The sequence below is a fragment of the Trichoderma camerunense genome (genome assembly GCF_050948025.1).
Source record: "Trichoderma camerunense strain CBS 138272 chromosome Unknown V8C40scaffold_17, whole genome shotgun sequence".
NCBI lineage: Eukaryota > Fungi > Ascomycota > Sordariomycetes > Hypocreales > Hypocreaceae > Trichoderma > Trichoderma camerunense.
This window is the reverse complement of record NW_028145353.1, coordinates 905,431-921,673: the sequence shown is the minus strand read 5'-3', so window position 1 is coordinate 921,673 and position 16,243 is coordinate 905,431. Positions and strand designations below refer to the sequence as shown.

The window sequence follows — 16,243 nt, the reverse complement described above, 5'->3', positions numbered from 1 at the left end:
CTGTCTGTCTGTCTGTTTGTCTGTTTGTCTGTTTGTCTGTTTGTTTGTTTGTTTGTTTGTTTATTTATTTATTTATTTATTTATTTTCATTTATTACATATACTAGTTTTATATTCCTCTTTAAGTATTAACATAGTAAAACCTATAATATTAAATATATCTTTACTATACTAATCTACCTTGCAAAATTCGTTAGTGGATCTCTTTAGCTTCTGACCTACTATTTTAATACTACTATTCCACAGTAGGAAAGAGAAAATTAAGTACCTTAAGATCCACCGACAAATATTATAAAGTAATACAGTATATTATTTAAATAAAAGAAAAGGGCTTTTTAATTTAGGTAGTATTTAATTTATAATATTAGGAGGGGCGCAGTAAGGGCTTATGTTTTTCACTAGTTCTTAAAAGGTATAATGCAATATAAGTTAATTAGCCTCAGTCTAAAGTACAAGCTAAAAGTCCCATTAGAATAAACGTTATTAACAATTTTAGTATTAGTTTTTCAGATATTAATAATATAAGATACATGCTTTTTCTTATACAAAGGTTCCAGTTAGTGCTTACGATCTCAAGCTCCCCAGTTATATATGCACTCATATGCTTCTACATATACTCGCACAAGATACTTGAGTAGGGAATAATAGCGAAAGGTTAGGACGTTACATTGGCTAAGTAGTCCTAAAGTCCCCTAAGACTATGGATAGATAACTGATTTCGTTGTAACTAATATTCAGCGATTACTGCATCCACTAATCCCTAGCTTACGTGACAATTGGTAAGGGCAAAATCCCTTGTGACCAATATCCAGCGATCACTATATCCACTAACCCCCAATTTACGTGAGAATTGGTAAGGGCAAAATTCCAGTAGCCAGGGGCAAAGAAGCGCCGGCAGTTAGGCTGCTATTAGCCGCTTGTCACAAGCCAACTCTTACGGCCGCAACCACGGGCCGTCCCGGATGGGAGGCCACGGATAAACGACGGGCCGACCAACTAATAAGGAACAACTCGATGAAATTAATCATCGAGTTAATCAAGTACAACTCGATGGACTCTATCGTCGAGGACATCGAGGGCGCCCAGCCAACTGGGTATATAACTTTTACTTCTCTACGCTTATTTAAAATAGTTAAATAGCCAGTTGTAAATACAGAATAAAGCTTAATTATATTTACAGAATATCTTCTACAGTTGTGTGAACACTTATTATTAATTCCTTGTTGATTGCTTACTAGTCCAGCTTAGCCTATCCGCTAACATAAACCTAGCATAAGGTTTTGTCCCTTAGGAATTCCTTCTATACTAACCCTATAGGAGCTCAGCTTGTCACATCTCTCCTATATAACAGCCGTTTCGGATTTACCAGGGAGTAATACCCGAAGGTAGGGAGGCGCTGCCAAGTAACAATGAAATGAAGAAAAGACATAGACAGCGAGGATTGGACGTGGGGGTTGATTTTTCCATTCGCAACGTATTTCGCCCTCCCCGCACTTAGGGAAGGAAAAAGAAATAACAGCCTACCAGATTCTAAATATTTAGAAGCTCGGGAATTTTACCTATCCTAATAGAACTAGGATACATTAATAAAACTAGTACATATTAGAAGATCGGAAATTCTACCTTTCCTAATGGAACTAGGATGTATTGATAGAACTAGTATGCATTAAATAGGGCGGATCTCTGGTCAAGGGGGAGAGATAGTACTTGTACGTGCTTACATGCATTAGATATACTTACATAGGGCGCATTGAGAGTGCCCAAGTTGGTATCAGAAAAATAGAGACCGCAAAATGAATACGTGCATACACCTGAGCAATACACGCAGCACTACAAAGCAAGGATGTCACCACTTTGTATACGTGGCATCTGAATTTGTGAGCTGATTATCTGTCGAGTCTCGGTTTTTCTAATACCCCCTTGGTGCCGTTGCCTAAAGCCAGTGCTTGACCAGTGTACACCGCTCGACACATGCAAGGATCTTGATACCCGTGTTAGTGCTTCTAGATAGTATATGAGATTCGAGACCTGGGGGGTATAACCGTTGTTAGTCTATTTAAATAAGCATATATAAATATTGAATATCTTTGTAAAGAATACCAAATTTATCAGAAAGATTCAAAGCGAGGTATTCAAATGCCGGGGCATAAAAAGTGAAGCAACTACTCTATAGTTGCAATGATATCCGCAGCAGTTTTGCCGTATATATATTGTCCCTGTTCATTAATTATTGGTGGTTAGAAGTAGACCTTTTGTGTTTATTTTTATTTTTTTCCTTGAATATTTTCTCTGTGAATCAGCGGTTAGAGGGCTCAAAGTCTTGGTTGAGCATCAAAGACGTTGTCATAGCATAAAGGATCACAGCATTCCAGGTATTAAACTTGAAGGAACAATGGCTGTTGACACAAAGCCCTCGCAAGCGCCTATTGCGGTGGTTGGCATGGCCTGTCGACTACCCGGCCACTCCAACTCGCTTCAGTCACTGTGGGAAATGCTAGAGCGAGGAGGCATTGCTAAAGTAACTCCACCACAATCAAGGTTCAACCTCAGCGGTCACTACAATGGCACCGGAAGCCCTCATACAATGAAAAGTCCTGGAGGCATGTTTCTTGAAGATATTGAGCTAGATCGGTTTGATGCTCAGTTCTTTAATATAAGCAGAGCTGAAAGCATGAGCATGGACCCGCAACAGCGGCAGCTCTTGGAGGTTCTCTATGAGTGTCTTGAAAATGCCGGTATACCGATGGAGAGAATAAGGGGTACCAATGTCGGTTGTATTGTAGGAGCAAGTGGTTCTGGTGAGCAGCAACTGATCAAATCTGTCTCTACAAAAAGGCCGTAACAGGCATTCTAATTCCTCCTCTCGTCTTGCGGTACTTAGATTATGAGGTCCTCATGGGGCGCGACCCCGAGAATCGATCTGATTCCGCCGTTGCTGGAATACATGGCTCGTTTCTGAGTAACCGTATAGCCCATTTTCTGAACATATATGGCCCAACGTAAGTAAGCCAAGGAAATGGGTTTTTCGGGTTCCTATGAGCGTTAGCTAACGTATACAATGGATGCAGAATGAAGGTTGACACGGCCTGCTCGGCGAGCTTGGTCAGTTTAGATGTTGCTTGCCTTTACCTGAGCACAAACAAGTCCTTGGAGGGAATGATTGTCGCTGGGTCAAATCTATGGTTCAATCCCGAGTTCAACGAGGAGGTTGGTCTCATGAGAGGAGCTCAATCAGCAACCGCTAGATGCCACACTTTTGACGCCAAAGCCGACGGCTACGTCAAGGCAGAAGGTGTCAATGCGCTATATATAAAGCGGCTGGATGATGCGCTTCGGGATGGTGACCCCATTCGTGCCATAATCCGCGGAACCGCCACAAATGCGTCTGGCCACACACCTGGAATCACAACTCCAAGCGCTGCTGCACAAGCCGCCGTGATACGCGCGGCGTATGCCAATGCCGGCATCTCCGATTTTGATCAAACAACCTACTTTGAGTGCCATGGAACAGGTACACTTGTGGGTGATCCCATTGAAGTCAACGGCGTAGCTTCAGTGTTTGCCACTTCCCGACCAGAAGCCAGACCCCTTTTAATCGGTTCTATTAAAGGTAATGTTGGGCACTCGGAAGCAGCGGCTGGGCTCTCCGGCTTGATAAAGGTGGCACTCGCCATGGAAAAGAAGCTTATACCCGGTAACCCACTCTTTGTTGACCCTAACCCGAGAATCGATTTCGAAAGTTTGCGTGTGCGAGCCATGAGAAAGACCATCCCGTGGCCTAGTGGCTCCAAGCTTCGTTCCAGCGTCAACTCGTTCGGCTTCGGAGGTTCAAACGCACATGCCGTTTTGGAGGCCCCAAACTCATCGCCTCACACAACTTCCTACAACAAGGGGTTTTCTGACTTGGATGATCTGTTTGATGACTATGCCAGAAGACCAGTGGTTCTAGCCTTCTCAGCTAGCACAGAGGATGCTCTGAAACGGAATATCCATGCAATTTCAGCGCATGCGGTTAATCCCCGTGTCAACATATCCCTGAACGACCTCGCGTATACACTCTCGGAACGAAGGAGTGGTCTCTTCTATCGAGCCTTTGTCCCAACTCAATCGTTAGACTTCCCCATCACTTCCGCTATCTATGGAAAAGTCAGGTCCCAGAAGCCTCGTATAAGTTTCGTCTTCACGGGGCAGGGCGCTCAGTGGTCCCAAATGGGTTCGGCTCTTCTGACAGCGTTTCCCTCTGCGGTAAATCTTGTCAAGAAGATGGATGCTGTGCTGCAGTCTATGTCAGCACCCTTTGCACCAGAGTGGTCACTCTTGACTGAGCTCACTGAACCGCGCACGTCCGAAACAATGCGGCGTCCAGAGTTTTCACAGCCGCTCGTAACGACCCTACAGCTCGTCCTATTAGATATTCTGTCAGACTGGGGAGTCAAGCCTGTTAGCGTCATCGGCCACTCCTCTGGAGAAATAGCGGCGGCTGTTGCATCCGGTCTCCTTACTCCAGAAGACGCCATAAAAGTCGCATACCTTAGGGGTCAAGCCGCCAAAGATGCTCATTCAGCAATTAAGGTTGGCATGTTGGCGGTCGGCGTGAACAGTGACATGATCAAAGACTACATTGATCCCAAGGATGATTTGGTCCAAGTTGCCTGCTTCAACTCTCCTGAAAGTTTGACCCTCTCTGGCACTGTAGCAGCTCTCGAAAGGGTCCAACAACGTCTCAAGGCAGACAACAAGTTTGCACGACTGCTGCACGTGGATATGGCATATCACTCAAAGTACATGGACAAGATTGGGCAGCGGTATTTGGAGATGCTGCAAGAGCAGCAGCCTCCAATCCAACCAATGCAAGGAACCAATCTCATCGAGATGTTCTCTTCAACTACAGGTTCCTTGTTGGATCGAGACGTGGATGCCACGTACTGGACGACTAACATGACTTCTTCCGTCCAGTTTTGCCAGGCCGCTACGCATATGTTGCAGGGCGACCGAGCCGTAGACTTCATCATTGAGCTTGGGCCAAGCGGCGCACTATCTGGGCCAATATCTCAGATTAGAAAGTCGCTGCAAGACGAAATTCCCTTCTTCCAATACTCATCTACCCTTAAAAGGGATACGGAGCCGTTGTCGCCTCTGTTCGAAATGGCAGGTCGGCTGTTCCTTGCTGGTGGGTCAATCAACCTGGCCAAGGTCAACCAACATCCAGCCTTTGGAGCGCCATCCTTCATTGTTGACCTTCCAAACTATTCATGGAGCCATGAAAAAAGCTATTGGCATGAGTCGACAGCTAGCAAAGACTGGCGATTTCGAAAATTTGCTACGCATGACTTGTTGGGGTCCAAAGTGCTAGGGACTCCCTGGGTCGCTCCGACGTTTAATAGGATCTTGAAGCTAGATGAATTATCCTGGCTGCAGGATTACAAAATCGGACAAAATGTTGTCATGGGAGAAGCATGCTATCTGTCAATGGCCATGGAGGCGTATTACCAAACCATGTGCATGACGGAGTGGACGACTGCCCTCCCTAAGTGCTTTTGTTATCGGCTCAAACACGTCCGATTTTCTCAGCAGCTTGTCGTTGATCATAGCAATGGGATCCAAATAATGGTCTCACTAACACCCATATCGAGAAGCCCGTCATGGTACGACTTCACAGTCAGATCCCTCCATAAAGATCAATGGAGGAAGCACTGTTCTGGACAGATCCAGGCTGGAATTGGAACAAATCAGCAGCTCATGAACTCTGCCGACGGGGATGCAGGTAAGCCTCTCCAACATGAGGTACCCGGACAGCAATGGTACAAAGCATTATCAGATGCCGGGTTAGATATCGGTCCCCAGCTTCAGAAGCTGTTGGCTGTCGAGTCGACAGTAGGACAGAGTCAGTGCAGATCTACTGTATCCTTGGTGGCCCCAGCGTCAAATCACGGACAGTCTAACTACGCAATCCATCCCGCGTGTCTCGACGCTTGCCTTTTCAAAGCTGCGATACCCTCTTTGTGTCGGGGAGAACGAGATGCCATGAGGTGGGTTCCGGCTGCCGCAGAAATTGACCATCTTGCAATCATGGTGCGAAGTGATATGCCTGTGGAAGTAATCGCCATAGCAAACTCGACAGCTCCAATAGAGGAAGATATAACCCCTCAAGCCTCTTCATCGGTGTATGATACTCGTGACGGGTCACCCGTTGCTGAAATGACGGGCTGTCGTTTCATCTATCTCAGCTATCAGCCTCCAAAGCCTGCGACTCATCAATACTCTTTTGTGTCTCATAAACCCGACTTTAATATCCTTCAAAGTTCTCCGGAACTTTTGAAGAGATACTTGTCAACACTCCCAGAAGATGAAACTCCATTCTCAAAAGTTCAAGTTGTGCTTGACTTGATGGTACACAAGAGCCCCTTTCTGAAAGTCGCGGAGCTTAACATGAATTACCAAGACACAAGCAGTTTGTGGCTGGAGACTTCGAACCCCATGAGGGCCTTGCATGTAGGATATCATCTTATCTGCTCAAGCCTTGACGGTCTGGCAAAAGCTGAAGAAATGCACTCGGGTAAGAGTGCGGTTACGAAGTTCTCCTTGCTCAACTCATCTGGAATGGAAGCAAATACTCTGGAGGAGAGCTACGACCTAGTCATTCTTAAATTTTCTTCTGAAAAGACTGATGATGTTGTTCTTCAGTCTGTGCTTCAAACAACCAGGAAATCGCTTGCTGACCATGGAATACTTTTACTGGTCGATACGAGCCCAGGTGAGCGACCTGAGAATCACAAGCCTCAGCTTCAATCCTCTGGATTTAGGAACATCATTTCTGTCGAACTCCTCCCCCATAATCATGTTTTTCATCTGGAAACACCAGCTTTGGCAACAACAGTACATGGTGCAAATGGTACTTCTCCACGCCCAATTATTTGCGTCAGCTTGCTCGAAGAAACTTCAGCTGTAGTGCTAGAGACAAGAAATGGTTTACAGGAATACGGCTGGTCTGTTCAAGAATCGACAGATGTATTAAAAGATATCAGCTCCTGTACGAACGTCCTCATAATGGACGAGCTCTCCACTGTAGTAATGGACAGGTTGACCCAAAGACAATTGCAAATTCTCCAGCACTTGATTGAGACGCAGTGCAACATCTTGTGGATAAGTTCAGGCGGTCAACTTGATGTTACTAATCCAAGAGCTGCTATATCCACTGGCTTTTTTCGGTCATTAAGAGCAGAAGAGCCTTTGCTGACGCTCATGGTCTTGGATGTTGAGTCACCGTCCGCGATATCCCAAAACGCAGCGTCAATCGCCACGTGTTTAGCGAAAATGGAGCAACAAAAGCCGAAACAGCAAATGGAATCCGAGTTTGTGGAGCGTTGTGGCCTCATCTACGTGAGCAGAATCTTGCCAGACGAAGCGTTGAACAGGATGGGCCATGATAAACCTAGTACGATCATTTCCACGAAGAAGTGGCTTCATGCGAGCAAGGCCAGACTAGAGATGATGGCTGAAGAGCCCGGGAATTTGGAGACACTACGCTTCGTCGAGACATCGGATGAGTCCCCATTTCCTCTAATGACAAGTGACTGGGTAGAAGTGGAGCTATACGCCGCTGGACTCAACACTGAGGACGACCGGCTCACCACCATAGAAGAAGAGGGTAAGGATCGTGGTGTTCCTATTGCAAAAGAAGCAGCCGGTATTGTAACAAAAGTAGCCCCCGACGTCGATTGCCTTACTGTCGGCCAGCGTGTGCTAGTATTGGCCATAGGGTGCTTGGCCAACAGAGTCCGGGTACCAGTGTCATCTGTGTACGCCATACCAGAGGATCTGAGTTTCGAAAGAGCCGTGTCGTTTCCTACAGCGTACATGTCGGCTTTCTCTTGTATATTTTCGTTGGCAAATCTTCAGAGAGGCCAACGCATACTGATTCACTCGGCTGAGACTAGTTTCGGCTTAGTAGCGGTTCAGTTGAGTCTCGTAAAGGGTGCTGTGGTAAGTAAGAACTCAATTTCAAAAGATGTCAGTTGAATGATCAACTTGCTTTTATGTACTTGCCCTGGTGTATTCTTTTCACATATGTCAATGATAGTCAGCTGACAGTTTCATCACAGGTCTTTGCAACGGTGGAGACAGACCAGCAGAGACAGTTCCTACGTGATACACTTGGAATGACAGACGGCCACATTTTCTCTTCACACAGTCTAGAGTTTGCCTTTCAAATAAGGAGGATTACCAAGGGGAGAGGAGTTGACATTGTTCTCAACTGTCTGGATGGTGATTCCTTTGACGAATCGTGGGCACTTGTCGCTGATGACGGCATCTTGCTTGACATTCGGAGCAAGAAGACATTGGCGCAGCAGGGGCCTTTGTCAATAGAACCCTTCAGCAAGGGTGTTTCATACAAGGTGTTTGATCCGTCTTGTAGAAGCTTATCTGCACAGGAGCAGCAAAGGTTCGTCTTACCCTATATTGACAGATGATAATTGCTCAAAGCAACTTGATTTTTTTCTTGGCGGTGGCGGCGGCGGCAGCGTTGCTAACATCCAGAAATACATTTAGCCTACTTACGAAGCTCTTCCAACAACTCCTGTCGGGCGACTTGAAGTTACAACCTCAATCGAAATGCTACTCGTATGCGGATGCAGTGGCCGCATTTCGGAGCCAAGTTTCTCAGAACGGGATAGAAAAAATAATCCTTTCGGAAACTCCTGGAAAAGACGTTCTCGTACCTGTGAGTTCATTCCCCCTGTATTACAATGCTGCGTCGCTTGAAAGTTGAAACTTAGAAGCTAACCAACCAATAGACTGGCTCCGAGATGAAGAGGTCCATGAAACTTCGAGATGACGCGTGCTATCTTCTTGTTGGAGGCTTAAAAGGCATCTGCGCCCCTTTGGCCATTTACTTGGCCAAACACGGCGCCAAGTTCCTGGCTGTTCTTTGCAGGAGCAACTACGACGACCAGAAGTCAGCGAGAGCCATCAAGGACATCCGAGCTGTGGGCTGCCATGTCGACCTCTTCCAAGGAGACGTAACACGATTTGAAGACGTGCAGAGGGTCTACCGCGATGCCCAGAGACCAATTGCGGGTGTTGTGCAGGCCTCCATGGTCCTGCGCGACCGGCCGTTTGCCAAGATGACGGCGGAAGAGTACCACGAGGTTCTGGCGTGCAAAGTGGAGGGATCGTGGAACTTGCACTCCGTGTCCGAGTCCATGGGCCTCGAGCTCGACTTCTTCACCATGTTTTCGGCGGCTCTGTCGGGGGTGTGCAGCCACAAAGGCCAGGCCAACTATTCGGCTGGCAATACCTTCCAAGACGCCCTGGCAGGCTATCGGTTACGGTTGGGCAAGCGTGCGTGCACAGTGGATCTCGGGCTTGTTGAAGATGCGGGATACGTTCATGAGCATCAGGGCCTGGAGCGGTGGTTCGCCATGTCATGGACGCCAATCCGGGAGAGCCTCCTCAGCCAAATACTCGGTTTTTCTGTCCTACGGCAGGAGCAGGATCCAGCAGCAACTATACCCAGCGTCCCTGTCCTCAGCACCTCTGGACAACTTATCACAGGGATCAAGATACCTCAGGATGCCGAGTCTGATCTATTACTCGACGCACGCTTCGCAGCCTTGTTCCAAGCCCACGAAGCGGAAAAGGACACAGAGAGCGGCAGGCAAGGCCGCTCCATGGTTGGCATTGTCAAGACAATGCTCGAATCCACGACGTACGACATCAAAGCCAAGCTGTCCGCCTTGTTGAACGTGGCCAAGGAGCACATAGTCAAGATTCTACAAATCAAAGACCTGGAAGTCGATCGACCATTTGGTGTTTATGGTGTCGACTCGCTGCTGGCGGTGGAAATCAGAAACTGGTTTCAGCTGCAGTTTGGGGCTCATTTGGCGACACGTGATATCGTAGATGCCGAGTCCCTCACGTCTCTTTGCATCAAGGCGATAGGCAGCCTTGCTATTGCATGATTGGAGTATCCTTCTCAGAGTCTAAGCTAAGCTCCGGCAGGCTACGTTACTGACTAACAGTCACACGGATTTCATAGGTTTAAAAGTGCCGTCTGCTACTAATATGGCTCAGGCGCAGACCATTGTATCTTCGAAAGGTTTTTTTGGGCAGTAGTGACCTGAATGTCAAACTAAGCAATCCGCCATGTATACGAAATTCTATTCAAGATACCATTTGATTAGTTTGTCGGAGTTTTATTAATCCGAGCCGTTTTCTCCTTGTGATCCTTCGAAGCAACTATAAGAGTCGGGTTGTACCACTCCGTTAGTGTGTTACGCTACTACTACTGATTGTGTTTTACTTCACTATTATAATGGCGCTGTTTGAGCTCTCCGCCGGAGCCGCTTTGCGCGTTCTACGAGCTGTTGGCGTGATTGCGCTTGCTATATTTGCTCGCGGCTTCTTTATTCTTTATCAAAAGAGAATGCAGTTCAGGAGACTTGTTGCCAAGCATGGATTGGTAGGTATTGACACTATACCTCATACCTAGGTTATGCTGATAATCTCGAAAGGATGTACTCCCTCATTCCTTTATCTTCGGTCATCTTATATCTGTTGGCATGGCCATGGCCAAGCACCCCGCGGACCTGAACGGCCAAGTATCGCCCCTAGTACTGGCCAGGGATCATCCTGAGCTGGCAAAGGATGGGGTGCTCTACATAGACCTTTGGCCCATCTCGTATCAAATGCTTGCCGTCTTTCACCCAGATATGATGGCCCAGTTCTGCCAGGAAAACTCACAACTGAAGCACGAGCAGGTTAGATGGGAATTCTATCCGCTAACTAAGAACAAGGACCTTGTTACAACCGACGGTGCACAATGGAAGCGGTGGCGCTCCGTCTTCAACCCAGGGTTTTCTACACAGAACATCATGTCTCTCGTGCCGGGTTTCGTTGAGGAGGTACTTGTGTTCAAGCGATACCTGGAAGGCATTGCAACGACGGGGGAGGTGGTCGCCTTGGAGACGCAGGGCATGAAAGCTACATGCGACATCATCGGCCGTGCCGTTCTGTAAGTTGGGCCGCTGGCTTGGAATGGCCATGAAGATCATGATCCCCGATCCAGCCTGCTGACTGAATCGCAGCGGAAAAAGTCTCGGGATCCAAACTACACCAGATAACCCTCTTTTCAAAGCCCTCAAGGAGAACATTGCTTGGTTGATCCCTGAATGGGCCCCGAGGCAGTGGGGAAAGATGATACACCCGCTACGCCAGCTAAGCATGTGGCGTAACAACGGCATCATGCGACGAGAGCTACGATCGCTTATTGAAGAGCAGTACAAGAACTCGGGGCACATCGAGGGCCCAAAGACCATCGTCAACCTCGCCATTCGCACTTATGTCAAAGAAAACGGGCAGACCTCGATGGGCGACGTCATTGATCCCGAGTTCGTCGATGCAACGATTGAGCACATCAAGATGTTCCTCTTTGCCGGGCACGACACGACTGCCTCGACTCTTTCTTTCGCCTACTACAGCTTACACGAAAACCCTGAGATTATGGCCAAGGTCCGCGCGGAACATGATGCCGTCTTTGGAGCCGACCTATCCCAAGCTGCCGATATGATCTCCAAGACGCCGGCCTTGCTGAACCAGCTACCGCTCACGCTGGCAGTCGTTAGAGAGACGCTCCGCATGTATCCTCCCGTCGGCTCCGTTCGAGCCGGGTCACCGGACTACTTCTTGACGAACCCAGAAACCGGCCGCCAGTACCCAACGGACAACTTAATGATGTTCAGCTGCAGCTATGCCATGCAGCGTGACGCAACCTACTGGGCTGACCCAGACACATTCAACCCAGAACGGTGGCTCACCAAGGACGGCGAGCCGGCGCAGCTGAGGAAGAACACATGGCGTCCCTTTGAGCTGGGACCAAGGTCATGCATTGGGCAGGAGTTGGCGATAACGGAGCTTAAGCTAATCCTCGCGTTGACGCTGCGGGAGCTGGACATCGTGCCCATGTATGCTCCTACGGGGGAAAGGTTTTTTGGGGCTCTAATGTACCAGGCTCATATCTCTGGTGAGTTAACTGCGCATCCCAAAGGCGGTATGCCTGTGATAGTTAAGAAGAGGGTACTTAGTTGAGCTTGGCCATGTCTTGGTAGTATAGGAAGTAAGCAATAAAGTTTATAGGTGTTAGTAGTATTTGTTGGAATGATACAATGGAAACCTGAAACCTGAGGTAATATTATACTGCCTAATGAAGCTGAACTCTTAGCTTAAGGCATTAGTTATGAAAACTTATTTAAACTGATAAAAATAGGTTTTCCTATTTATACTATAATAAATTCCTATTTAAACTATAGTACTTTATAAATCAAGGGACAGCTTATTAAGTATACCCCTAGGTATAAAAAGTATATTTATAATAAGCTAAGCTTCTATAAGTTAATATAAAAGGGATTTCTTAGGGAATAAACATATATTAGTGGCGATAACGTTAGTTGCACCTTGATTGAACAATTCTTTGATATTCTTCATTCCGAGCTTGTCTCCCGCTCCAGTGACAAGCAATTTTTCGGAAAGAAATGACTTTACAAACGATTTTTGATTGGACGACATTATAGGAGGTTGGATTGAGAACCACAATGCATGTGAAGCTGTTACTCTATAGCTGCTGAGTTTTCAATTTGCGAAGTTCGTGGAAATCGGGTTATATATATATCAACTCGCCACACTTCTTACATTTCCCTTTTGAGAAGCAGGCCAAAAAGAATTAGTGTATATGTATACGTTGCAATCAATATATCATAATTGGTAATGAATTTCGTGGGCTTGCTGGCGAAATAGGCAAGTCTTCGCTGGCTTATTATGTACTTCCGCCCATGAAACAACGGGAATAACAGCTTTATCTGTTTACCTTTTCTTCAGACAATATAGTCCAGTATTTCAATTCGGCCGATAATTCAGCCGAGGTCTCTTAGCACACTCGCCCATTACTGAATGAGCACAAACTCATTGCTCGTAAATATATATATATACACAGCTACTGTTTAATAGAATGGGACCCTTCAACTATTATTACGTTTCCGCAATAAAGAATCCCCTTTTAGAGGACTACTTCTGTATTATACGTACATTAAGTCAAGATGCCATCGCTACTCGAACCCATCCGTATTGGAGCTTTGAATTGCCCCAACCGTATTATTATGAGCCCTATGACCCGCAACGGCGCTCCGAATGCTATACCAAACAAAATGATGCTTGACTACTACGTTCGACGTGCGTCTTTCGGCCTCGTAATAACTGAGGGGATTACAGTAAGCCCTATGGCTGTTGGTTATCCTCGAGTTTCAGAAATATGGACCATGGAGCAGACCAAAGCCTGGCGCGAGATCACCACCAGTGTCCATGAGGCTGGTGGGAGAATCATTGCGCAACTATGGCACGTCGGCCGCCTGTCTTATCCATATCATCTTAACGAATCGAAACCTATAGGGCCAAGCGCCATCGCTGCCCCCGGGGATGTGATTAATATGATGCCAACTGAGCCATACCCAGTTCCTCGTGCGCTTGATATTTGGGAGGTACCTGAGATAGTTGAGCAGTTTCGAAAAGCTGCTGAAAATGCCCAGAGTGCGGGATTCGACGGTGTGGAGCTTCATGGGCGAATGGCTACATATTGGATCAATTCTTGACCGACAGCACCAATTCTCGTGTCGATGAATATGGTGGGACTATTGAGAATCGTGCCAAACTATTACTAGGAGCTGTTGATGCTGTAGTCTCCGTCTGGGGCGCTGATAGGGTCGGCATACAGCTTTCTCCACGGCCGTCACCTGGCTGGCATGGCGATAGCAACCCCATCGGTATATTTTCCTACCTCATGCGCGAGCTCAGCCCTAGGCAGATCGCCTTTGTTATAGTGCGTGAATCACCGAATAAGCAACCGTACATAGGCGCACACCTTCGTCCTCTTTTTTCTGGCACTTATATTTCCAACGAAGAGTTTAGCCCTGACACAGCAAAGAGAGCTGTTCTACAGGGGGACACAGATGCAGTAGCTTTTGGGCAGCTAGCATTGGCGAATCCCGATCTTCCCAAGCGCATAGCTGATGAAGCACCACTTAATCATGGAGATATCTCAACTTATTGGAGTGCAGGCTCTAAGGGCTATGATGATTATCCTACTTTAGATATATTATACACAACAACTAGTACATAAGTACCGAATTCAAGCGTAGTGCGCTCCTTCGATAGCGATAGGTAACATCAAAGCCTCACAAATTGAATACCAGATAGATTTAGTAGCTGTTACTTCCTGACTATTTTAAGTTTATATCGCTGGCTTTCTTTGTTCTTGTTGGTGCGCTAAGTCTGCTACTTTTGTAGTATAAGTATGTATTACTTTGTTCTTCAAGCCCTGTTTCTATCTCTTATATAAATGGTCAAGTTAAACAAGCTACCTTAGGTTGCAACTAATTGTCATAGAGTTTAACCTTCCATTCAGTGAATTCTAAACTATTGGTATATCTACGATAACATTGTGATCAAGTTATGTCTCGCGGCGTGACTTGTAAGAATATATAAGCACTTACATTGTATTAGTTAACCGTCCTAGCGTGAGGTTTTCGTAATGCAGCACGCGTCATCCAAGTAAATTTTGCTTATAGAAACGTCAAACCTACGAGTTGCGACAGCTACGCCAACTTTCTAGTAGTAAGAAAATAGGGAGCTCAGCAACTACTTGGTTAGCTCGCTGTGCAATAGGTAGTTTCCTATGTAAGTTGAATTATACTTAATCCAGGTATATATACCTTCTCGCTTCACTGTAAGACAATATCAACATCATACGCGCATTCCCCAGCTTACTGGAAGTGTCATTGAAGTAGATGAACTTGATCAAACAGGAAAAACTTGATCAAAGAGGAAGAGCTTGGTTGAACTAACTGACGGCGATCAATACAGCAGCTATGCTTACCCCTATGAACGCCTCAGCGGGCCTTGAGCTTGTAATAAAACTTCAGTTCACATCCTGCCGAGCAAGGTAAGATAGGTAATGGTCTCTGAATGTATGCTCCAACGGCCGATACACAACGTGCAACTCTTCTTTACTCCTCTTATTGTCCAAATCAAAGTCAATCCCTAGGTTTCCATCCGCCCACCGCTTGGACACATTTAGGAACGGTGCTGCCAAATAAACAAGCAACTTGGGCATCGCCCTCGTCGGTAATACCCTCGCCTGCTTGTGGAATGGGCGCACTAGCTCGGCCATAGCAAGCATGCTAGTGGACCTTGCATGAGATACAATGTACCTCCCATTCGCCTCAGCCTTCTCGCCCGCCGCAACGTGTGCGACTGCTAAGTCACGTACGTCCACAATCGCGTATGAGTAGTTTGGGATGCCGTACCGGTCGGAGCCTTCATACATGTGCTCGAGCATGCGCAAAGATCCAGAGTCAGAGGCGCTAGATAGTGGAGGGCCGAGCACGAGACCTGGGCAGGTGGCGACGAGATCCCAGCGGACTTCTGACTGGGCGTTGGTGACGCGCCAGGCCAGTCGCTCCGACTCAGCTTTGGAGTAGCCATAGGGATTGTATGTTGGTGAGGCCGTTATGTTCCAAACGGATTCAGTCAGTGTGTGCTTAGGAAGGGCATAAACTTCGGAACTGTCGCAATACATCGACACCACTGCGGTGTGTAATTAATATTGATGTCCGAAGAGCTCAAGGAATATGCCAGGATATTTGCGATTGAGGAACGTACGGGAAGATGTGAGAACAACGCGACGAACAGACTGTGTCTCATTTACTTCGTCAAGGACATTCTGAGTTCCCTTCAGGGCTGGCTCAACAATTTCCTTCATTCCATCTTTGGTCTGTTGCGGCAAAATGAACGGCGACGCAATATGGTAGACAGTATCGCAATCATGCATTGCTTCTTTGAAGGAGCCTTGGACAAGCAGGTCTGCTTCAAATAGGCGCAGTTTGCCTGGATGAGCGACCTGTAGGTCGAGCAAAGGCTTGCACTTGTGCTTGTTCTTTAGACTGCGTACTGTTGTGTGCACTATATGGCCATGCTCGAGAAGCTCCTTCACAACATAGAGACCAATGTAGCCTGTGCCGCCAGTGACAAGGGAGATGGACATAGTTGGCATGATAAATCGGCCGATTTCGGGCTCTGTGGTTAGTGATATCGCGTTGCAAGTGCCACGAGATTGATGAAGAGCAAAGAATTGCAAGACCTCGAGCGGTTTGTAGAAAAGGTCAGATTGTATGGTATTGGGTCAATATATGAGAATA

The 16,243-nt window shown here is 46.8% G+C and overlaps 4 protein-coding genes across 4 annotated transcripts; 3 read left to right on the top strand and 1 right to left on the bottom strand.

Annotated features, from left to right (window-relative positions):
* Positions 1-2,391: 2,391 nt before the first annotated feature.
* V8C40DRAFT_281881 (type I polyketide synthase) lies at positions 2,392-10,119 on the top strand (the record flags this gene model as incomplete). The annotated part of the gene is made up of 6 exons (XM_083221701.1): positions 2,392-2,766; positions 2,835-2,998; positions 3,068-7,982; positions 8,102-8,442; positions 8,550-8,721; positions 8,795-10,119. 6 exons carry the CDS (start codon positions 2,392-2,394, stop codon positions 9,959-9,961), a joined length of 7,134 nt encoding a protein of 2,377 aa, XP_083070004.1. The 3' UTR covers positions 9,962-10,119.
* Positions 10,120-10,314: 195 nt separating this feature from the next.
* On the top strand, positions 10,315-12,086 carry V8C40DRAFT_276964 (cytochrome P450; the record flags this gene model as incomplete). The annotated part of the gene is made up of 3 exons (XM_083220911.1): positions 10,315-10,461; positions 10,514-11,013; positions 11,087-12,086. 3 exons carry the CDS (start codon positions 10,315-10,317, stop codon positions 12,084-12,086), a joined length of 1,647 nt encoding a protein of 548 aa, XP_083070003.1.
* A 1,004-nt stretch (positions 12,087-13,090) lies between these two features.
* On the top strand, positions 13,091-14,166 carry V8C40DRAFT_276963 (NADH:flavin oxidoreductase; the record flags this gene model as incomplete). The annotated part of the gene is made up of 2 exons (XM_083220910.1): positions 13,091-13,540; positions 13,579-14,166. 2 exons carry the CDS (start codon positions 13,091-13,093, stop codon positions 14,164-14,166), a joined length of 1,038 nt encoding a protein of 345 aa, XP_083070002.1.
* Positions 14,167-14,964: 798 nt separating this feature from the next.
* On the bottom strand, positions 14,965-16,098 carry V8C40DRAFT_281878 (NAD dependent epimerase/dehydratase; the record flags this gene model as incomplete). Its single annotated transcript, XM_083221700.1, has 2 exons — positions 14,965-15,632; positions 15,708-16,098. The coding sequence occupies 2 exons, from the start codon at positions 16,096-16,098 to the stop codon at positions 14,965-14,967; spliced, it is 1,059 nt and encodes a 352-aa protein (XP_083070001.1).
* Between the last annotated feature and the right edge of the window lie 145 nt (positions 16,099-16,243).